Raw genomic sequence first — 24,314 nt, forward strand, 5'->3', positions numbered from 1 at the left:
GCGAGTTGGGGACGTCAACTATGAGGTAAGGCGAAAGGATAGAGGTGGGGCGCGGCAGTTTTAACACCTTAACCTCTGATACCTTTGGAGAGACGCAGTTTCCATGGCTCCAGAGTTTCCAGTCATTCCAGAGAGGGAGGAGCTGGGACCGAAGGTAAATATAAAAACAGCGGCTCAAGCCACCCTGGTCCCTTATGGAGACCACCTCGCACTGTCCCAAATCACAGATGTTGCTAAATTGCAAGCAGAGTTTTCCGTTGCACTGATCTCATAGAGCACCACATAGAGACACCCCAGGGGTGGTAGTATGCAGCTGCCCCTATCGTCTGCCCGAACACAAGGATGAACTCAAGGCTATGCTCAACATGGGGTAATTGAGGAATCCCACAGTGACTGGAGCAGCCCAGTCGTTTTGGTCCCCAAATCTGACGGGATGATCCGTTTTTGTGCGAACTTTAGAAAAGTAAAAGTGGTGTCTAAATTCAATGCCTTGCATTGACGAACTGCTCAATCGGTTAGGTGTGGCTCGCTTTTATTCGACACTGGATTTGATAAAGGGATATTGGCAGATCCCCTTAACTCCAATGAGCTCATTAAAAAGGCAGACGGTTCCCTGGCTCAGTTGGACAGTGAGGGATTGTGGAAGGGACTGTGGCGCGGTCAAGCGCTGGTTTGTGAATGGAGGGCGGAGCTGGAGAAGGTAAGTGGTGAGGAATGTGCACATTCAGCGAATTCTGTTAATGAGTCTGTTTGCCTTTCAGTGACGAGGATAAAGAGGGGAGAGACGAGCGCCTCGGGAGAGAGAGAGTAACCAGCACCGATGTACGTGTGTGTGTTTGCTTGTGTGCATGAAAATAAAAAGAGCTGAAAGTGAAAGTAAAGAATAGAAGCGACTTTTGAGTGTTCAAGTCTGCCTCCAGCTTCCTCATTCCCTCCCTGAATTTTGGAATTGTTACAACTTATAATTGGTAGGTAGCGGTTACACTCAGTGACCATTACAGATTCCCCCCAGTAAGACAAGGGCTGTCCTCAGCCTTACACAACTGAGAAACAACACCAAAACATGACAACTAAGATACATGAACAGCCATCAAAATGTCTAAGCTGTACATGGGAGTTGCATTACTAGTGAACACTCTGGCATATATGATAGCACAGTTCCACTAAAATACATGCACTGTGAGGACACATCATAAACAAAAAAAAAAACATACTTACAGTGTGAAATACACATTTTTTTTGTTTTCCTATAAAACACTGTAACAACCAACATTATAGCAGGTTATTACACGTTACAAAATACAGAACACAATTCGCCGTTCTACGCAGTTCACAATATTTACATATTAACAAATACACACAAGCACATTTGTACAGTGTGCTACGTGTTTCTCCACCTATTAGCTGACCATTCTGAGGTAATTCTGGGTGCAAGCCTAGGCCTCAAGTCATAACGGTTACCATCATGGTTACAACCACTTAAAGCTAGGTCTTCGTTCAGACTGGGCAGGTTAGCCTGACTGTCAGAAAAACAACTGTCGGTGTTATCAGTCAGATCAAGGACATTGTCTTCCTCTAGAGGTCTGCAGTCTTCTCTAGTGTCCAACTCTATTGAGCATGTGACAGCGAATGCCTGACTCCTCATTGATGACATCATTCAGGTACTTGTGTTCCAGTGCATTTTGTGTGGAACATTCAGATTCTGACTGTGTGTTAATACATGAGTCTCAACACAGAAGTGCTGTAAGTTTACGACATGAAAGATTCCAGCATCTTCTTCTCTAGCTACATTTGTGAGTCTGTAGTACATGTCTGAGAGCTTTTTCGCAACTCAATAAGTGCCTGCATATCCAGGTGCAAGTTTGGCTGTAAAATTGGCCAGAGCGTCGGACCGTGGATGAGTTTTATTTCTGACAAGGTCTTTCACAGAATATGAGACAGAGTGACATCTCTTGTCGTAATAATGTTTCCGCTTAGCATTGCTAGTATCAAGAACTGCCTTAGCATGATCATGTGTATCTTGAATTGAAGATCTTAGGTTTTCAGGGTAAGGGACACCTGGCTCATCAGTTTGACTACAGCTAGGCTGAATAATTAGATCCAGTGGTGTATTCAGTTCTCTTCCGAACAACAACATGGAAGGGCTTAGGCCTGTACTCTTGTGTTGGGCTGTTCTCAAGGCAAAACAGATTTGAGGGAGATAATGATCCCATGAGGTGCGTTTATCACCAAGGTAAGCATGAATGGCTTTTTTCAGCGTTCTATTTACTGTTTCTGTGGCATTCAATTGGCATTCAATTTGCCTGGGAACTACAGTTTGGACAAGTACAAACTGTGAAACCTGGTAGCGAGCATTTGAAACGCTGACTGTCCCTCACTGATTTACTTTTAGATTGCTCCAGGGCAGGCACCGGACACTTGGGCCCAGGACTGTGTGAAGAGGAGGTCTGTAACTGATAATACTGGAGTGGCATAAAGCGCTATTCTGGATTTTTCGTGCACATGCTTACATATGAGGTCTACCTGCTCCTGTTGAGGCGGAGGGGTTTTTAGTTTTCTAAACTCACTCTGAATGTGCGCAAAAGTAGGTAATGGCTCGTCAGGCCTTTGTATACGGTCTAGGATACCTCTCATAATTTGTTCTTGGTTATCCGTAGGCAGAAAAACTTTTTCAAAGAAATCACAGAATTGATCCCATGTAGTCACTTGTGAACTAAGTTCAATAAGGATTTGGGCGTCTGAGAGATCTAGGGACATTCTGTATGTGTTAACAGACTGAAGCCATTCCTCTAGGTTAACAGCACTATCTCCTGCAAACACTGGTGAAGAGCAGAAGCAAGGGCCCTAGTTGTGGCACTCATGTCAAATGAGGTTGGCTGTGACATCCCTGGAACATTTGTGTGAGGTACATTATTTGACACTGACCTTGAGTTGAACAGCAGGGCCTGGGAATGTGGCATAGAACTGGCCAAAGGGGAAGACAGACACTGCGGTGCAACAGGAATGACACTCTCTTTGGGCCCCAAGCACTCTAGCGTACTCTTTTGCGGGTCAAGTGATTCACAGAGTCACTGCAGCAGCACTGTCACTTCTGCCTGTAAGTGATGCAGATGTCAGATGGAGGAGTTTAGTCCCAGATCCTGGAGATTTTTGGAGAGGTGTGAGGGGACAATGGTGTTAAAGGTGGAGCTGTAATCCACAAATAGCATTCGCATATAGTTCCCTTTCCTCTCGTCCAGGTGAGAGAGGGCAGTGTGTAGGGTGTAGTTGATGGCGTCAGCTGTGGGCCTGTTGGACCTGTATGCAAACTATAATGGGCCTAGGCAGCTGGGGAGGAGGGAGCCGGTGTGGTTTCTAACCAGCTTTTCAAAGCACTTCATTACTATAGAAATGAGTGCTACAGGACGGTAGTCATTCAGAGAGGCAGGACGGGCGGTTTTGGTGACGGGAACGATGGTAGAGGACTTGAAACAAGTGGGGACAACACTCTGGCTGAGAGAGAGGTTAAAAATGGTGGTAAAGAGTGGTGCTAGTTGGTTAGCACAGACCTTTAGCACATATCCAGGGATGTTGTCCGGACGGCATGTTTTCCTGGTGTTAATTTTGTGTAGCACCTTCCTCACATCCATTTCTGAAATGATCAGTCTTTCCTCTTCTCCAGCTAGACCTGATGGTTCATACTCATGGTTTTCCTGGTCTGTGCTGGTACCCTCGAACCATGAGTAGAAGATGTTCAGTTCATTGGGAAGGCACTGGCATCATTAATGCTGGGGAGCTTGGGTTTGTAGTCTGTAACAGTTTGCAGGCTCTGCCACAGACGCCTGGAATCTACCTGCTCAAACTGGGTCTCGATCTTCTCTCTGTATTTCCTTTTGGCTTCCCTCACTGTTTTTCATTCATCCATGTTGCCAGTCTGCAGCTCTGCATTGTAGGCAGCTGTGCGTGCGTTCAGAGCCTTCCGCACAGATCAGTCTACTCATGGCTTCTGATTGGGAAAAACCTTTACAGATGGTTTGGTAATAGTCTCTCCTATCAGACACTCTGTATACCTGAGCACCACTGCTGTAAACTCGCTGACGTCATCAGAGCTGCGTGACTTTTTTCATTTTAGCCTTGTTAAAGTCACCGGCGCTGCATCCAGGCGTAGTGTTTGAAGTAGTCCATGTCTCTGTGCAATGTCTGTAAAGCAGTGTCTGTGTGTGCCTGAGGTGGAATACAAACAGTCATGATGATGGTGGAGGTGAATTCCCAGGGTAAATAAAAGGGACAGCATTTGACCGCGAGGTATTCCAGGTCTGGTGTGCATAATTCCATAAGAATAATAGTGCAAAGAACAAGATAAAAAACAAGGTAAAATACACAAAAGTTGTAGTGTGGGTTGTGAGCACCAACGTAGGCAGCCTTCCTTAGTGGTGCCATCTTGGATCCAAGAGTTTGTCCAGAGTAGGGAAAAATAAAGGTGGGTTGCCGAGAGTTGAGAGAAAAGAAAGCGACAGACAGCGGGTTATCCACATTTTCAATTACCTGTACTCAAACAGCACAGAAATCCTCATACATGAGAAAGTTGGAGAGAAGTCAAACACAAAAAAGGAAAACACTCTGTGGCATCACAAATAAAGTACGAAAGAAAAGTAGTACAACCACTAGTTGCAGATAAACAGTCACCAATACATGCTCTCACTGTGCTGGAGATAGGGCTAATAAGAAGTAAATGAGAAATGGGAGAAGTAAGTGAGAAGAGGGAGAGTGTGCCTCGCACTCTTTCTAATACTGGCGGACGGATACATTCACTCACACACATAGCGCAGGTATACATACAATATATGAGAGAAGTGTCTTAAAGGCACATTACCCTTATAATTGGTAGTTGTAATTGCTGATAGTAAAAGCAGACAAGGCCCATTTTTACATTAGGCCAAATAAAGTACTAAAAACAAAGTTTAAGAAACACATATATCAAAATATATCAAAATATCATTAAAAGTATAAGCTTACAGTGCAAAAATGAAATACATTCTAGCATGAGAGAGAGGAGGGAAGTGAGAGAGAGAGAGAGTGGAGAGCCACCTGCCACAGGTCAAGTAGATAGGCTAATTCTCATTAAAGCGTAGTTGAGTCATTTCCTCTGTTTTCGGGAGGATCAGCTGGAAATTAGAGGTTTCAGGAATCTCTGCAGTACAAGGCATTGCCTGGAACTCAGGGATTTTGAGTGCCTTAATGGGTCATAAGGATGATGATAATTAATCCATGTTTACCATCAACACACATCAAAAGCTCCATGCATAAGTCAGAAGGAGAAAGGACAGAGGAATAATAAAACATTAATTCCCAATGAAATCCAATCACTTTTTATATTATTATTATTATTATTATTATTATTATTTATTTATTTATTTTTTAAAATTTTATTTATTTTTTTAAACATGACTTTAACCCTTTGTTGACTGGTCATCTGGTGGTGGGTATTCTTCAATGCATGCTCTCCTCCTCACTGTGTCTAGATAGTTCACCCTCACTGTTTGCTTGCTGAGTGCATGTGTGGCTTAATAGCATGATTATCTTTGACACATATTCAATTCAATTCAATTCAATTCAATTTTATTTGTATAGCACTTTTAACAATGGACATTGTCACAAAGCAGCTTTACAGAAATAAATGGATTCACAAAAAATATACTGTAAATATGTGAATTTATCCTTAATGAGCAAGCCAGAGGCAACGGTGGCAAGGAAAAACTCCCTGAGATGATATGAGGAAGAAACCTTGAGAGGAACCAGGCTCAAAAGGGAACCCATCCTCATCTGGGTGCAACGGATAGTGCGATTATAAATAAATCCCTTCTATTATTGTGTACTATATGGACAAATAGTGCAATTGTGCAACCAATAAATTAATCACAGTTTTTGCAAGAAGTCCGGTTGGTTAAAATCTATCCACTGTCCACTGATGGAGTCCTGAGTACGAAGGTGTTCGTGGCAACTGCAGCCCCAAAGCCACTCCAGCAATCGCAGTCCCAAGCCATTACAGTACAGCTCCCAATATGTGATCCTCGAGCCATCTCCACAGCCCCCAGGTGGGACTAAACCCAGCAAACCAAATTGTTCTTCAGAACATATGGATAGCTCTCCTCCATCTGGCATGCCCTAGCCCTGCTGCTTTATGTGTTTTTGTTGTTTTGATTAATTTTGTGTGAAGTAAAGAAGGGGGTCTTCATAGATTGGTGTAATACCCATTAAGAATAATGTTTTGTGTCTTAATTGAAAAAAAAAAAAATTGTTTCGAAATCTGCCTCTGCCTCATACATATGAACCTGTGACTTGGGTATCCTTTATGATACAACTACATAATTGTAGGAGCCATTTATGGATGTGTATTTATGTTGAGACACAGAGTCCGAAGAAGGTCAAACAAACTTTCTGACCGTGACCATGATAGTAAGGTGAATGGACTTGAATGGATATTTATGTTTGAAGTTCAAATCAAGTTATAGAATGGCCACTTCCTTTCCTTTGTTGTTTGTATTATCTAATTGATGAAAGAAACGGACAATATATGCATTGGATTATCCAATTTTATTTTTTTCAAAGATATGTACATTTGCATTTCATTTTTTATCTGTTCAAGGCTCAACTAGATAGCTAGATAACTAGATAGCTAGATAGCTAGCTAGCTAGCTAGCTAGATAGATAGATAGATAGATAGATAGATAGATAGATAGATAGATAGATAGAATCTTTATTGTCATTGCACAGGGAACATTACATACGAACCTGTGACTTGGGTATATTGGTAAATAATAACTTTGTGTAGTCCTATGGTGGTAGTCTGCTACATCTTTAAGGGTAAAATATTCTAAGTCCTTTTGCCATAATAGTACCTGTCCAGTCCACAGTGATTAGAGTTCTCCCTAAATAAATTTAATCTTTTACAATCCTGTTATTTGCTTACCACACAGACTTTTTTTAAAATATGATTTAAATTAAGATCAGTATGCAAAAGTGATGAGGAATCTGACTTTTTTCAATGAGCCAGAGCAAATGGTTGAGCTCACCAATAATATCCACATCTTTCAACTCCCAAATGGATCGTTGTAAAACATGTAAAATTGTTGGTCTTTCCAGACGATGCTTCAAATTGTTCAGAGAAGTCCTACTCTACCATCTCAACATTACACCTCGCATTGTGTTATGAAATGTATGTACATAAATGTAAAAATATATGTACATATTTCCATTGACAAATACAGTAAATATTCTGACATTAATATTAAGGTGCCTTTACCTTATCAATAGAACTAGCTATAAATCTTGACAATGAGCCAAAACAACACAGATATTGATAAGCTGGTTTTGAGGGATGCTTTTCAATCATGATTGCATAGTATATGATTAACCAGGTTAGAGAATTAAGAATACAGAAAAATGCTGAATTTTCAGTGCTGGGCATATTTTGAAATGCAAGTCAGCTTCAAACTTGCCACGCTCAAAGAGTTGGCTCATTCGCAAATGAGACACAGCTAGTAGGAAATTTGGCTTTAAGTGGATGTTGGCAGAAATAATGCACATATTTTGTATGTAACATTGCATGAGGACAGAGAGAGAACATTTTGGTATTCTAAAGGAAAATAAAAAACTGTTTTGTCCCAATTATTCTTTTACTATTTGCTCTTTAAATTTAAAATGGTAAAAAGAAACAAGACTAAATGTCTGCTTGTGATAGTACGTTACAAACTCAGAGCAGAAGAAGAGAGGTGTGAGTGTCAGCAGGATGGCCAGGCCACAAATTCAGAAAGAGGAAGCAGAAAAAAAAGAGCACAAGGTAAGAGGTCATCATGACAAAAGACAAAATTAGCCAAAACTCCAAGAGGGAGCTTGTAAATAGTCTCATATGTATCTCTTTGACACCCTTTTATTCCATATGGAGAGTCAGTGTTGCCAGTTTGACAGAAAATGTCCTTTTGTTGTTTTTGTTTTGGGCATCAGTTACTAATGCTAATTAAGGAATAAAGCATGGTGGGGTGTGCTGTTGTATAACTAACTAAGCATGGTTAAATAATCAACAATGGGGTGTGTTCATGTGGTACACAACAACAATTTGCCAATTTGCCAAATTTTTATATTAGATATGGACATTTGCATTTCATTTTTTATCTGTTCAAGGCAACAAACATGTGTCAAAAAAACCTGACCAGCTCAACTAGATAGCTAGATAACTAGATAGATAGATAGAATCTTTATTGTCATTGCACAGGGTACAACGAAATTGAGTGTTCCTTCTAATGGCGCCTAAGAATAAAATAAAAGGAGTGAGGAATAACATAAATATTAAAGAATATAAATATTAACACAAATAATCAGATCTGTTCAGTTAAGATAGTAAAGCAGCTAAGATATTGCACTTAACATATTGCACATTTGAACAGTGCGATCCGGTAAGATTTATACATTTTAAATATAACAATAGAAATTAAAATTAAAATAAAACTAAGGTATTGCACATTATGGTATTGCACATTCATGTGTTGAATTTCTATTTTGTCTTATGTACAAATTTTTGCAGTTGGGGATAAATAAGTAAGAAGTAAGAGTCTATAGACGTGAGTGCATGTGTGTAGTGCAAATAGTTCGTAACATTCAGTGGTAGTGTTTCTTAGCCTTCAGTTCTCGAATGGCTCTGGAGTAGAAACTGTTACTGAGTCTGTGTATGCATGATGTGATGGACCTGAAATGTCTGCCAGAGGGCAGAAGGCCAAACAGATGGTGTCCAGGGTGGGTTGGGTCTTTCAGTATGTTGTTTGCTCTGCCGTGGCAGCGAGAGCTGCATAGCTCTTCCAGAGAGTGTAGTGAGCAGCCAGTGATTTTTTGGGATGTGTTAATAATCCTCTGAAGGGTGTTCCTCTCTGCTGCCGAGCAGCTGGCGTACCATACAGTGATACAGTACATCAGCATGCTCTCAATGGAGCAGCGATAGTAGAACAATGTTTTTCCTGAGAATCCTCAGGAAATAGAGTCACTGTTGTGGCTTCTTTACCAATGCTATTATGTTTGTGGTCCAGGAGAGATCATCAGCGATGTGTATACCCAAAAACCTGAAGGTAGAGACCCTTTCCACACAGTCTCCGTTGATGTATATTGGATCAGGGGCTGTGCTACACTTACGTATAAATTTACTTAAGTTTATGATGAGTTACTTTGTTTTTGTGGTGTTCAGGATGAGATTGTTTTCTGAACACCACACTGTCAGTCTTTGGACTATAGGCTGTTTCATCACCTTCTGAGATGAGACCGGCAACAGTCGTGTCATCCGCAAACTTAATGATGTTGTTGGTGGGATGGGTCGATGCACAGTCATGAGTGTAGAGAGCATAAAGTATGGGGCTCAACACACACCCCTGTGGGGTGCCAGTGCTGACTGTAAGCGTGGAGGAGAGGACAAGCTCGTGTCACTACAGTAATGACACATAATACTTCCATTTATAGTTATGTTTAATATTGGGGAATATCCAGAAATCAAGTTCCTGTTAACGCTTTTTTGTTTTGGTGTTCTGGCAGCTATAAATAGTTGTTCCTTCACCAGCTTCTTCTTTTTCTCTCTGATGAATTTAACAAAAAAAAGCAGCTTGACATGTTACTAGGAAACTGCAAAGCCCACTGTCCTGAAGAGTTTCCTATATTTGAAAACTTACTTATTTTTTTCTTATTTGAAAACGAAACAACTTTACCTCTGACTGATACAAAGTGCTGACAGTGGATACTCCTTCTATAAATGGCAAATAAACTTCTCCTTACAAAAAGCTTTTACGCAAAAAGCTTTTAAACAATTCCACACATTTTAAAAAACGTGTTTATGCATCCACCATACAAGTCCCTGTATAAGCTGTTACTACAGAAACCATAACATATTTGAATGATCACATTAATATAAAACCTGTGATTTTCCCTGCAGCCAGAACCCCTATCAGAGCTGCTGTTATAGAAAATTCTATGAATCAAGAATTTAATGGTGCTGTGGTATAATTAAGCAATATTACATGAGTAAGAGTGCAGTTATACTGAATATCGACATGGCTCTAATTCAGCGTAGGCATGAGCCCGCAGGTTGCAGGGAATTTCATGTGGCAAACACAGACACACGTTGTGATACAAACAGTGAAACAATCCAGTGCAGTTATATATGTTATTTACATAGGAATAATATTCATGAAATGTATCAGTCAGAGTTTAGGCACTGGTTAAAGTGGTAAATGACCTCCTACTGGCCTCTGATCAGGGTTGCGTCTCCTTGCTTGTGTTGCTTGGCCTTAGTGCAGCTTTTGATATCATTGATCATACTATTCTCATTGATAGACTAGAAAATGTTGTTGGCATTAGGGGAAAGGCTCAGGTCTTATATGACTGAGCGTTATCAGTTTGTATCAGTTTGTAGTAAATAATTTGTAAATGGTGACTTCTCTACGCATTCTAAGGTAAAGTTTGGTGTTCCAAAAGGTTCTGTTTTAGGCCCACTGCTCTTTTCTTTATATTGCTTCATCTGGGCAAAATTATTCGTAAACATGGTATTAGCTCCCACTGTTACGCTGATGACACACAGATGTATGTTTCAGCAAATCCAGATGACAGACACCAGCTTAATAAAGTTGAGGAATGTGTAAAGGACATTAGACACTGGATGCTTATTAACGTCCGTTTACTTAATTCTGACAAGAGAGAAGTACTTGTACTAGGACCACATGCAGCTAGAAGTAAGCTTTCTGATTACATAGTAACTCTGGATTGCTTTCTGTTTCATCATGTGCAGCAGTAAAAGACCTTGATGTGATTATTGACTCCAGTCTTTCAAGCTCAAGTAGATAATATTACTAGGCTACTAATATTACTAGCCTTCTTTCGTCTCAGAAATGTTGCTAAGATAAGAAATATAATGTCACTACATGATGAAGAAAAATTAGTTCATGCTTTTGTTACCTCTAGGTTGGATTATTGTAATGCCTTACTGTCTGGCTGTTCCAGTAGATGCATAAACAACCTCCAGTTAGTCCAGAATGCAGCTGCAAGAGTCCTTACTAGAACCAGAAGATATGACCACATCACCCATATCTTATCCACACTGCATTGGCTCCCACTCAAATTTCAAATTGATTATAAAATACTACTTTTGACTTATAATGCACTGAATGGTCCTACACCACGGTGCCTGAGCGAATGCTTTATGATCCACCGCGCCTACTTCAATCAAAAATTGCAGGTTATTTGTTGGTACCTCAAATAGTGAAGGTTACAGCAGGGAGTAGAGCTTTCTCTTACAAAGCGCCATAGTTATGGAACTGCCTTCCAATTAGTGTTTGGGACTCAGACGCTGTCTCAGTGTTTAAGTCTAGGCTGAAAACATATTTGTTTAGTCAAGCCTTTTGTGAATATTTTTTTCTTAGGTAAAGGAGCAGATCTGGAGGGTTCATGGGCATTGACTGTTGTGAACTGGGATGTTTAGATGCTATGACCCCCCCACTCTCACACGTTCACTCAGGTTTGTTGACGGTGGAGTGACTGGCTGCTTTATGTCCCTCATGTCTGTGTTACATTCTGGCTCTCCCTTTTAGTTGTGCTGTCATAGATACTCTTGCCAGAGTTCCTGCTTGCACTCTGCACACAAATTACATTGTCCTTAACCATTACGGGACAATAAGCATACCTAATAATCTCTCCCCACTCATCAATTGGAAATCACTCGCTGCTGCTGAAGACAGACACATGGACAGCCTAAAGATATGTGAGATTACTGTGGATGGTACCACTTAAAAACCATGAAGATGGCTTTGGACCAGAATTCAACAAAACAGACTTCATGTGAAAACTGTTTTTGCTGGTTACACAATTGCACTTTTTGACCATGTAGTGCACAGTTATAGAAGGGATTTATTTATAATTGAGTCTGGTTCCTCTCAAGGTTTCTTCCTCATATTGTCTCAGGGAGTTTTTTTTCTTGCTGCTGTCGCCTCTGGCTTGCACATTAGGGATAAATTTATACATTTAAAATTTATATTTTGAATGCATTTATTTCGGTAAATCTGATTTGTGATGATGTCTGTTAAATTGAATACTAAATATAAGCACACTTGGAATGCTGGTCAACCAATCAAATTAGTGGACCATAACTAATTGTCGTACAATTCTATTTATTAGATACATTTGGGGTATTTGTGACTTGAGTTACAGGGTGACCACTGATGATAGTTTGTTCAGAAATAAAAAAAAAAAATTCACACCAGAATAAACAGTAAGCAAACATCAGCTTTAACCATAGTAATATAGAAAATAATTACTTGAAGACAGTAAATATACAAGTCTGTAGTAACATACCAGAAAGGCTGATTACAGTATATTACTGTAGAAAAAGAGTGAAAAGTCTAACAGTATTGTAATAGTATTGTGAACACTGATGATTTATTGGAGAAATTTATTTAAATAATTTGAAAAATTTATTATTTTCTTTCTTAACTGAATGAAAAAAAATATTTCTTAGAATTGGATCTAGATCTTTGGACCACAATCTTGACATTATACAAGGTTGGAGTGGAAGCACTTGAGTTGGCCTCAACTCCACTGAACCACTTTGAGATGAATTGGAATCGCAGACTATGCTCCAGATCTCCTCACTCGAAATCAGTTCCTGACCTCACAAATGCTTTTGTGGAATGTGCAAATCCCCACAGCCAGGTTCCAAAATCTAGTGGAAAACTGCTCATGCTAGAATGGCTCGAATAGCTTTTCATTCCCCCTCTCACAACTTTAGCTCTCTCCTGCAATTTGTTCCTTTGTGCTGCAAGACTGGAAAAAAGGGAATAAAAAAAATGTCATCGTATCCTGTCAAATACAACTTCTCATTAAATGTGTATAGAGACATTATGAAGAACCATAATATTTGGAATAAAAGTCGCAGAGATGATTGGTGTCTCTGGAGAGCGGTTGTAGTTCACACCATTAGCTTGACTGTAAATTTAAATCACGAAAGAATGAGTCAGAGGTGGCAAGAAAGGGCAAGGAAAATTCCCTGGGATGAAGAAACTTTGAAAGGAACCAGATTCAAAAGGAACCCGTCCTCTTCTGGGTTATATTGGATAACACAATAAAAAATGCTGCTTATAATCTTTGCTTTGAATAGAGTTTAAGTGATTCCAAATTTTACAGAGTTTACTAGTTTTAGTGGAAATCATAAAAAAATATATCGACAGTGGAAAGAAAATCCATAGATACAAATGGTTTCTACACTGCCATAAAGTGAAAATGAACAGACATCATGCAAAAAAAAAAAAAAAAATCCCCCTCTGGTTTCAAGTGGCAGAGGTGGTGAGATGGGTTGTCACTTTACACTCAAAATTTCCATTTGTGATGACCTACTCACCCACACAGTCTTTTTTAGCTGTCCTTTACCAGCCCCTCAAACTCTACAGGAAGTGTAGTGCAGTAAATGATATGTGCAGGGCAAACAGGCAGAAGAATATACCTAGTAAGAGCACACAGAAACTGAATATGATCTTACAGAGCTAAAAAGGAATGAACACAATGCATAATGTGCATGTTTTCCCTGTGTCTGTGTTTTTTTTTTGTTTTTTTTTTCAGAAAATCCAGTTTCATCAGATTTAAAAACAAGTACTTTTACTAAAAGTTAGTGGTCTAGACACCACTGAAAAACCCTGTACCTCATTGTATGTAAAATTTCTATAAATACACTATATGGCCAAAAATATGTGGACATCTGACAATCATACCCACATGTGAGCCTTCCTCAAACTAACAGGTCCAATCCTGTTCAAACATGACAATGCCCTGTGCACAAAGTAATCTCCATGAAGACATGGTTTGCCAAAGTTGGAGTGGATGAACTTGAGGGTGCCTGCATAGAGCCCTGACCTCAACCCCAGTGAACACCTTTGAGATGAATTGACACACCAACTATGCGCCAGGCCTTCTTGCCCAAGATGTGCCTGACCTTACTAATGCTTTTGTGGCTGAATGGGCAAATAGCCACAGCTACACTCCAAGATTTAGTGGAAAGCCTTCTCAGAAGAGTGAAGATTATTGAAACAGCAAAGAGGGAATGAATCTTAAATGGGATGTTCAGCAAGCAAATGGGACGTGATTGGTCAGGTGTCCACATACTTTTGGCCATATAGTGTATGTTTCAAAATCAGTAAAATTCAGTCAGGTGACTGTAATTTTATTCTAAATCCCCATAATCATACCCAGGGGTGGAAGATATTTGAGTAATTTTACTTTGTATTTATACTTGACAAGTGTTATTGAATTTGAATGCTTATATTCTTTCTTAATTACATTTCCAAGAAAAAAAACTTACTTTTATTTCTTCTCTTAGCCAACTAATGTCTGTACACTGAATGGGTGGAGTTTAGAATCCAGCCATTTCATTTCAAAGCATCCAATTAAATTCAGTGCTGTTCTTCTTTTGGCTGCTCCCGGATGGGGGTCATTACAGCTGATCATTGGTCCACATATTTGATTTGGCACAATTTTTACATCGGATGTCTTGGTTCCCTAGCTGGGAATCAAACCCAGGCTGCAGCAGTGAGAATGCTGAGGCCTAACCACTACTCCACTGACCCATCCAATTAAATTCATTAATGTAGACAAAAACTCAAGAATCACCCCAATTGTTGTCTGCAGTGAGTTTTCATGCCACACAATGCAGTACCAACTCTATAGCTACATTAGCTCTTTTGCTAATTTAAATAATAACTAGTTATATTTAACTAAATTAGCCTGTTTTCATTGGTAATGCCAGGTTAGACTAGAATCGATTCTAGTGACTAACATAATTGGCTATGCAGCAGTTAGCATTCTAGCTAATAGTAAATATTGGTTATTTACAGAGATTGAATATTCTTTTCAAAAAAGAATAATCTTTTCAAAAAGGAGTAGTTGTTCCTAAATTTATCTTCTAACAGTTTTAGATAAATTTTCATACGAAAACAGTACATAAGTTAAAATATTTACTTTTTACATTTTTATTCACCTGAGTAATTTTTTTTTTCATTTAATTAAAATGGAAGATTATTAACACTTTATCTATACTTTCACTTTTGCAAGAATAATTTCTCAGTATTTGTATTTACCAAACCTTTTACAACATAACTTTTTATGTTAATCGGTGAGAGGTGCTAAAAATTTGAAGTATTGTGAAGATTGATTTGAGAAAGGTTCTGTTCTCAGAAGTTTTTTTTTTTTTTTTTTTTTTGGTCACAACACCTCCCACACACATTTCACATTATAAAACCAAAATGGAATGACCAGCAAACCACATGTTGGTGAGTAAGTTATTTATTTCTTGGCTATTATAGGACAAGAACATGTGGGATCATCATATGAAAAAAGAAGTCTTACACCTACAAAACAGAGAATTTTTCCAGCTGAATTATGGCTTTGGAAAAAGCATGGACACGGAGGCAGATTTTTTAGGTCTTTCACACCTACAAAGTTTATGAGTTTCTCTCACTCTCTCAATACACCACTCATCCCCTATTACTATACTACAGAGTAATTAGAGGACAGAAAAGAGGATGCTCACTGAGAGCAGGGTGAAACATTGGAAGTCCAGTTATTTCCTAAATGGAGATGGTGCTTTAATAAGCATGATTTGCCACAAACAGGGACTCTCCTGCTGCTGCTCCTTTTTCACCAGTTGATTCATATTTACCAATGCATGCTGCACTGTTGGCCTGGTAAAACAGCAGGTGACAATTTTAGTCTACAAGCATTGGCAACTGAAAAATAAAAACACTGGCAGGTCTTAATGTTAGATAATGTTGATAAAGTTTCATATAGTGTAGAGATATACATACCAAGGCTCTCTTGATGTACTCCTCCTGGCAGGCCTTGCCATTCTCCTTCTTGCCTCCCCAGGCTTTGAGGGCTGAAGCCTGTAGGGCACGGCCATAAGAGAAGGTGAGTGCCCATGGTTTGTGCAGGGGGCATGTGTTTATGGCATTCAGGTTGACTGTGGCCTCCTCCTCACTCTGCCCTCCAGAGAGGAAAGTAATACCTATAGGGAGAAAATGTGAAAAGTGGGTCTATTTGAAAAGGAGACTGCAGTGAGCAGAACAATATACAGTGTGATATTTGAATCAAGAAATTGAAAAAGATTGAGGTCATTACGGGCTGCATGCATAATATCGAAATTGTGCACATTGTTATACAGACCTCAGACCTAAGTACTGAAGTTGCCGCTATACAGAAGTTGCACAAGAGCTACTCATGCTGGGTTGGAGTTTGAGTACAACAGGCATGTCTCAGTTCTGTGTGATTCTGACTTTGGACTTAACCACATTTTTCTTGCACAATATCTGCTCATGGGGGGAGGAGCATTACGTCCAGTGCCATTGTCTGACAGTATAACCACAATATAAAATAGATTATATCTTAGCACATATCTTAGCATAGATTATATCTTAGCACATTCTATGACCTAGACTTAGTACCTCATGGCTTCATGTCAGCGTGTGATACAAAAAAAAGCAAAACAATATGTGCTGGATTAAGTGCTAGTATATAAACTAAGCAATAATGAGGGTGGAAGCCATATTGTTAAAATTAACCTGCCTTCTTCTTATTCATAGATCATATTCTGCTTTTTCATTTTTTATTTTTAAATTGTCCCTTGCTTTTATGTTACACCTTATTCCATTTGAGATAAAGCGATATACCTGTCTTCAGTTAGCATTTTCTATTCTTGTTTTTTTTCAGGCTTAAAGGCAAGTGTTTGTGTATAAATGTAGTGGTCTAGACACTATTAAGAAACCCCATCTCACATGCTTCTACACATGAAAATTTGGCAACCACCAAGGCATGAACTACAAGTAGTTGTTTTGCATACTGTGAACAGGGAGCCCAGAAAATCAACTTAACTTAAGTGTAGACAAAGTCTGAATACAAATTACTTTCTCCACAAAAATACTGATGGAAATTTTAGACTTAATTGTTAAGTTGCCAACTGAATACTGCCATATGCCTATTCAAGAACCATTAGTTACTGTATGTTCAATATTATACAATGGTATGGGCAGAGAACACTGAAATATGCAGCTGTGGATGGAACCTAAAGCAATTTAGCATTTGTGTGAGCATGACTAACCAGGAACAGCAGGGGGCACAGTGCGGCGCAGGGCAGTGACAGTGGCCATGGCAATCTCCTGGGGGGTGTACTTGTGAGAGCAGGAGTGGCCAGCAGTCACCATGTTAGGCTTGAGCAGAGTGCCCTCAAGGTAAACATGGTGTTCAGACAGGGCTTTGTAAACAGCTGCCAAAACCTTCTCGGTTACATACTGGCACCTCTTCAGGTCATGGTCACCATCAGGTAAGATCTCAGGCTCCACGATTGGCACGATGCCATGCTGATGAGAGAGATGTAAAAACATAATGAGCTTAAAGACCTATGGAGCAATTTATAATGTTGTTGTTTTTGACAACATGTGAATCTCACCATCTGGCAGATGCTAGCATAGCGTGCTAGCACATTAGCATTTTCTTTGATGGCCAGACTGGAGGGGGTGGTGGGGGTAATCTTCAACACACAACGCCATTTGGCAAAATCAGCTCCATCCTTCTTGTACTGAGCACAACGCTCATACAGGCCATCCAGACCTAATTGAGGGGCAATGTGAGAGAAAAAATGGTTTTATAAAGCCATAAAAGACAGAAAAAAGACAAAGAGTGTGACAGCTAATGCTTTAAAAAAGTACAAATGGAGAACCCACCCTGAGTGGTGGTCTCTCCATTAGTTCCGGCCAGAGGAACTACGCCCTTGTCAACCTTGATGCCCACTACCGCGCCTCTCTCCTTGATGAGCTGAGGGAAGAGCTTGCCATCATCAGTCTTCTGGTAAAGGGTTTCATGAAAGAAGATGACTCCTCCAATGCAAGGCTTGACACGGTCATCGGCAGTGAAGAGCAGTTGACGGTAGAGCCTCCGGTTCTCCTCAGTGTTCTCGGCATTGATGCTCTGGAAGCGTTTGGCTATGCTGCCTGTTGTGGTAGTGCACCATTGAGTGCGAAGAAATAGTAAATAAATTGCAGTATGGTATGAGTTCATCGGATTAAGACAGTTTGGTGTGTATAGAAGGCTCATATGTTGGTACAATGTATTCCCATTGGCATTCTGCAGAGATGTTGGCATGCATTTAATATTTGACAGTGCATGCAAGCATACCTGTGGATTCGTCGGCAGCGAGGATTCCCTTACCCGGCGCAACAATCCTCAGAGCAATGTCATTGAGCTCTTTCTTCTGCTCAGGGCTGAGGAATGGGTATGCGTGAGGCATTATGACTGTAAAAGATTCAAAGAGAGAGAAAGAGAGCATGAGAAGTGAGAGGCAGTTGAGCCATAGGGACAGATACAACACTTTTGCAATATCTTGAAAAATAGCATGTCAACATGTTGCTTCTTAAACTGAGCTGAGAGAGAAAATGAAAATGAGGCCAGGTTGAAGATGTAAGCAGGGGTGTAATGAGTGACAAAAATAAATAGAGGAACTTGTATCATGATGGTAACGACCATCAGTTACATTATTTCCACCAGTGTACCACATTGTGTAAACCTGTACATGCCTTCTTATACCTTTTTATACATACCAGCAACATGAGGTTATTTCCTGTTTTATTGTCACTCTGACACACCTTATTGTAACATACATCTGATTATTGTAAAGTTCAACCACTTGTTATAGAGCAACTGTGCATGTGAAACCAAGACGTTTGTATTTATTTCACACTATATAATTCACACCGGACACTGAAACCACAGTTCAAACTACTGAGTGCTAAATATGTTATATGTTTGATGAAGCAGTACAGGAACTGTGTGACTGTCTGCATGTAGTCACCCTCTTCCTTATCTTTGCTACTTAGAAACTCTCACTGTTGACCTTTACTTTAATCATATATAGCACATACCCCCACTCTCTGCTCTCATTTTCCTTCTATCCTTCCATGATCCTCCCTCAATAGGTCAGGCTATATATAAATGCTGTTGATGACAGCTGCTCTTGTAATGCCCTTGCTTGTAATGCCATGGGTCCAAGCAGATCAGTTCATTTAATTTGATACTGCCTAAAACCTTTCAAAAATGTCATAGGTCAGAATGATGATACCATTTTTATAATAAAGTACATTATAACTTTATTTGTATTAATCATGGGCCAGTTTAGACTAGGCCTGTATTTACCAAGCTTCTCCAAGTTAAAGTGCTGATCTATGAACAGTTTTTGCCTTTTGCATTGAATTACCTAATTAAGTAGATGAATTTTATACTTAAAATTAGTACTCTCACATCCCAAAATTTTACACAGATCTTGCTTCTATTCAGAAGGGTTCAATGTTCTGTAAGTAGGAGGGAATACTGTGTCCTCAGCATAGCTTAGTATGACAACTAGGATTAGCTAATGTGAGGCAACATCATCCTGCCGTTTTTTTAAAGAGGAAGGAAGTGACTGCTTAACATGTGATACTAGGTGAGTGTTAGTCAGGGCTGCTAATGGCGATAGTTGCATTTGTGGCATAAACAAGCATTATAAGTCATGCCTTTATATAGCAAAAAAATCTGTGTTAACACATTCAGTGTTTATATGAGTCCAACTGGTAACACTGCATTATTTTTTTTATTTAACACTAGGGGTTATAGCTCAATATGAAACAGTTTATCTCTGAAAATTTTAGAAACTTCATCCCTTACCTTTCCAGTCGAGAGGACAGCTGAAGGAATGGAGGGACTCTCTGAGAGAGAGTGAGATAAAGAGGGGCAGTGGAAAAGATCCGGCTTTTGCCCGTGACACCTCCTAATCAGCGTGACCACTGTATTTATCTAGCATTATGACCCCTCACATTTGAGCTGGTTGGTTAAAATTAGCCCCAACCTGACACTGGAGAAGGGCGGCAACATTCCTCAATCTGAAACAGAGAGAGGAAGACAGAACAAGGCAGGGTATTTAAAGCAATACTGGGAGAGAGAGATAATGGTGAGGTTATGAGTTACTGGGTATAGAAATATAAAGGCTGGGAGGAAATTGCAGAAATGCCGATTATACATAAATATGGAGGATTGTACAAGTTTATAGGCCATGAAGGCCTTTAATTACAGCAATATGATTATATTGTAAGATTACACATTTTGGTTTTTGCATGCTGGCCATGACTGGCTGGAAAATGGGAATCTCACAATGCAATAATGCACATACATTTCATATACTTCAGGGAAGAAAAAAATTCAAACAGCTTTTCATTAATACTTTGGTTTGCTCAAGTCTTTTTTGTTTGACCACATACAGACACATCTCTTCTGCTACACACATATGGTGTATTCACACTACATATGCCCACATAGGTAAAAGTGCAGGGGAGACAAAAATAAAATTCATTGCTAAAGGTCAATCATACATGCTCTCCACATACATGAACCTGCTGAATTAACATTATTCAATTTCAGTTTAAGCATTTTCCTGTTGCTTCATTTGGCAACACTGCAAAGCTACTATTAGAAACGCAATCCCAGCAAGGTACAGATGATCCTTGACCTTTTCTCGACCTATCTATGACTTTTGGGTGTAGTAGGGCAGCAAAGGTTACACTCATAATATCTGAGGACCAGCAGAAGTGTGCGATTTATCACCTTTTGCATCTACACACACACACACACACACACACACACACAAAAAACACACACACACACTGAATTTAGAATTTATTTTAAAGAACATGCACACTTTTCAAGCAAAACATTTCCCCCATGAATAGACTGTTTTCTTTAAAAATATAAAAATAATAAAGATGTTCAAAATTAGACACAAAAAAATATCTGGACACTTAAGATTATTCTGGTTGTCACAGTTAATCCATAATTAATGTGTTTAACTACACAATGTGGTTACTCTGCTAGGGGTACTTGTATGAACTTGAAGGTAATTGAATACATACAAAAAATGGCAGACATGCAGACCCAGAAAGACCACCAGCAGACTGGGCAGGATAATTGTTAATAAAATCTAGAACAACAGGTGAGAAACAGCAGTAATCATCAATGAGAATTACCAAATACAACTAGAGCACAAACTACTCAAAACAGGATCAATGAACATGGGTATATAGGCAGAGTAATGCTGCAGAAATTATTTATCAGCCTCAAAAATAAGAAATTTGCAAAAGAACATGCACAGAAAGACAGCAGCTTCTGGAGAACTGTCTTATCAGATGAATCGAAATTTAACTCAGCTGGATCTGATGGTAAAATGTAAAATGGTAAAATGTTTAAGCCAGGAGAAGAATTCCAACCAAAATAGATGGAAGTGGAAAAGTCAAAATCTTTGGCTTTTTCTCCTACAGTGATGTTGGTGAGCTTGTCGTCATTGATTGCATCATGAACTCAGAAGTGTACAGAGGCATTTTGGATGCAAACTTGCAGAATTCAGCGAAGAAATTATTCAAGAGACAGAAGTGGATTTTTCAGCAGGATAATGATTCAAAGCATACCAGCTGCATTTTTTTGCAAAAAAGAAAACTAAAGTCTTACACTGGCCCACCCAGAGCCCTGACCTATACCCAATAGAGTATTTGTAATGCAATGAATTAGAATTTAGCAATTAGCAGATAGTGTGGATGAACAGAACGTTTTGTTGGTTGAAACTTGGAGGAAACACCACAACTGTTACAGAAACTAGCTGCTTCCATGCCATGTCAAGAAGTTCTGTGAAATAAAGGATAGCAAACCCTAAATATGGGTACTTATTACTATACGTATTATCATATTTGTACTCTATAGGCCAGAGGTGGAAAATACTTGTGTAATTGTACTTTGTTACTATTCGGCATTATTATTTTGCCATATTTTTACTGTACTTGAGAGTAATTGAAATTGAATACTCGTACTCTTAACTACATTTCCAAGAAAAAAAAAACCTTTTGCTCTTTAAAGTGTTTTATTTAGACCTTTAAAATACTCATTACAAATCTCAAAGGTCTCTTCTTCTCTCATTTAGCCAAATGTCTGTATCAATTGAAATGGGCTCAGTTTAGCATCTAATCATTTCAGTTTAGTAGCCAATCAAGTTCATCAATGTCAAGAATCGTGCCAATTCATCATCACCTGTGACCTTCACATGCTACACAATGTAGTTCGCAATGTAGTGTGCCTCTGAATATAGATAAACCACTGGACTGCAGTGAGTATGAATGTGCTTGGACCTACTTCAGTAAAATATTTCAATACGTTGGAGTTAGCAAAGAGTTGTTTAAAATAAGGTGTCTCCTTTCCCTCCCCTGAAGGCATGAACTCCATCTAATTTGAAAAAGCATGCTGAGCTAAGTTTAGCTAATTTGCTAACGTTAACTGGCTATAACTAAGTTAGCATGTTTTCTGTGCTAAAGCCAGGTTAGACTAGCATCAATTGCAGTAGCTAATATAATTGGCTAGGCAGCAAGTAGCATTCTAGCTATTGGTAAATATTGGTTATTTATATGATATTTTAGTTCTGATTCATGTAGTATTCATCATGCATATCACAAGTTACATAGATTGAATGATGTTTCCAGGCAAAATGGTGTGGTGGAATAATCTAATAATCAGTTTTAGATCAGAAATTCAAGTTACTTTTCACTTTAAACCTTTCCTTAATTTTGACGGTTAAAACATTTACATTTCACTTTTTAATGCATGAGTACATTTAAAAAGGAGCTTAAAAGGAGTAAACAATGTTTTTACTTTCACTTTTTGGCTGGTACATTTTTCGGTGAATACTTCCACTTTTAATTTGAGTAATATTGTAATTTTTAAAACACTGTCTATACTTTCACCTAAGACAAATTTCTCAGTACTTTTTCCAGCCCTGCTCTTAGCCATGCAATTCACAATAGACTTAACCTTTTATTATTTATTTTCCTTCAGTACATAGACTTAATTAAATAAATAGATTAAGGACATTGTAATATTTTACAAAGACATTGTGTACTTTATATTTGTATGTCATAAATATGTTATAGGAAAATAACAGATATAGGAAAAACAAAAAGATAACATAGCAGAATTTGGTGTCCTCGGTGTTTTACACAGATATAAAACATGGCCTACACGCACCACTATCCACAAGTCAGTTTCTATTTGTCTAAGGCTTGACACTTCCTCTCTTTTAATACTTGTGCAAACGTCCTCTCTGGTTGGTTAAAATTAGCCCCAACCTGACACTGGAGAAGGGTGGCAACAATCCTCAATCTGAAACAGAGAGAGGAAGACAGAACAAGGCAGGGAAGTTAAAGCAATACTGAGGGAGGGAGATAATGGTGAGGTTATGAGTTACTGGGTATAGAAATACAAAGTCTGGGAGGAAATTGCAGAAATGCCGATTATACATAAATATGGAGGATTGTACCAGTTAATAGGCCATGAAGGTCTTTTACCTACAGTACTGTGCAAACGTCTTAGGCACCCTATATTTTTTTAATACAAACTTTGTTATAGATTTGTATTTTATGACTTCTACATTATCGAGTCAGTACAAAACCTTTTTAGATTTCCAAACATTAGTTTTCCAGCACAAAATTAAATGTTACAGAACAATGTTTGTATGGCAGTAAAGAAAGCAGCATATTACATAAGAGATACTTTTCAGACAAAAAACATAATGAAAGCTGCTGGGTTTTCCTGCAAAAATAAGAAGCAAGTGCAAGAGTCAAAGTCTCCAGAAGAACTGTGTCTGGTTCTGCAAGATGCTCAGTAAAACTTGCAGCTCATTCATTTCCTTATAAAACTTCACATGCTGTACCTGAGATTACTATTTTTTATTTTTTTTAAAGCAGGCTGTCACACCAAATATTGACTTTGTTTCATTTATTACTGTTTACTGCTCTTTATAGTATTTTTTTAAATGTAGAAACATTTAATTTCATTATTTCTGAAGGCATCTTTGCTCTACAGCATTTCTTTGCATGTGTCTAAGACATTTGCAGAGTACTGTAGATAAAAAAGATGTGTGAAAGCTTTCTGATGGCCTGCATGCACCACCATCCACAAGTCAGTTTCTGTTCCCCTGAGGCCTGACACTTCCTCTCTTTTAACACTTGTTTAACACATGTGCAAATGTTCGCTACTGGCCGACTTAAAATTTTGAAAAAAAGAAAAAAAAGTGTCATGATTTTGGGATATGGACATGGGGAGAACATGCTCACAGGCCAGATCTCCAGATAGTCTATCCTGTGCTCATCCCAGAACTCCTTTTCACAATGAGCTCATACTGAACATCCTTTCAATGCACTTAATACTGCTTT

The 24,314-nt window shown here is 38.9% G+C and overlaps 1 protein-coding gene across 1 annotated transcript; it reads right to left on the reverse strand.

Annotated features, from left to right (window-relative positions):
- Positions 1–15,317: 15,317 nt before the first annotated feature.
- On the reverse strand, positions 15,318–19,895 carry aldoab (aldolase a, fructose-bisphosphate, b). Its single transcript, XM_026915836.3, has 7 exons — positions 19,738–19,895; positions 18,217–18,333; positions 17,766–18,032; positions 17,492–17,652; positions 17,144–17,402; positions 15,855–16,054; positions 15,318–15,731 (listed from the first exon to the last, which is right to left on the reverse strand). The coding sequence occupies exons 2-7, from the start codon at positions 18,326–18,328 to the stop codon at positions 15,636–15,638; spliced, it is 1,095 nt and encodes a 364-aa protein (XP_026771637.1). The 5' UTR covers positions 18,329–18,333; positions 19,738–19,895; the 3' UTR covers positions 15,318–15,635.
- Positions 19,896–24,314: the final 4,419 nt, after the last annotated feature.

This window comes from Pangasianodon hypophthalmus, chromosome 12 (assembly GCF_027358585.1).
Source record: "Pangasianodon hypophthalmus isolate fPanHyp1 chromosome 12, fPanHyp1.pri, whole genome shotgun sequence".
NCBI classification, from domain to species: domain Eukaryota; kingdom Metazoa; phylum Chordata; class Actinopteri; order Siluriformes; family Pangasiidae; genus Pangasianodon; species Pangasianodon hypophthalmus.

Bases quoted from the DNA above. Each gene is read 5' to 3' on its own strand.
- aldoab (XM_026915836.3), bottom strand. From the start codon at position 18,328: ATGCCTCACGCATACCCATTCCTCAGCCCTGAGCAGAAGAAAGAGCTC. The intron at 17,653-17,765 runs GTGGGTTCTCCA...CCCCTCAATTAG, and splicing joins TGGAGAGACCACCACTCAGG to GTCTGGATGGCCTGTATGAG. The intron at 16,055-17,143 runs GTTAGTCATGCT...TTCTCCCTATAG, and splicing joins TGTGCCCCCTGCTGTTCCTG to GTATTACTTTCCTCTCTGGA.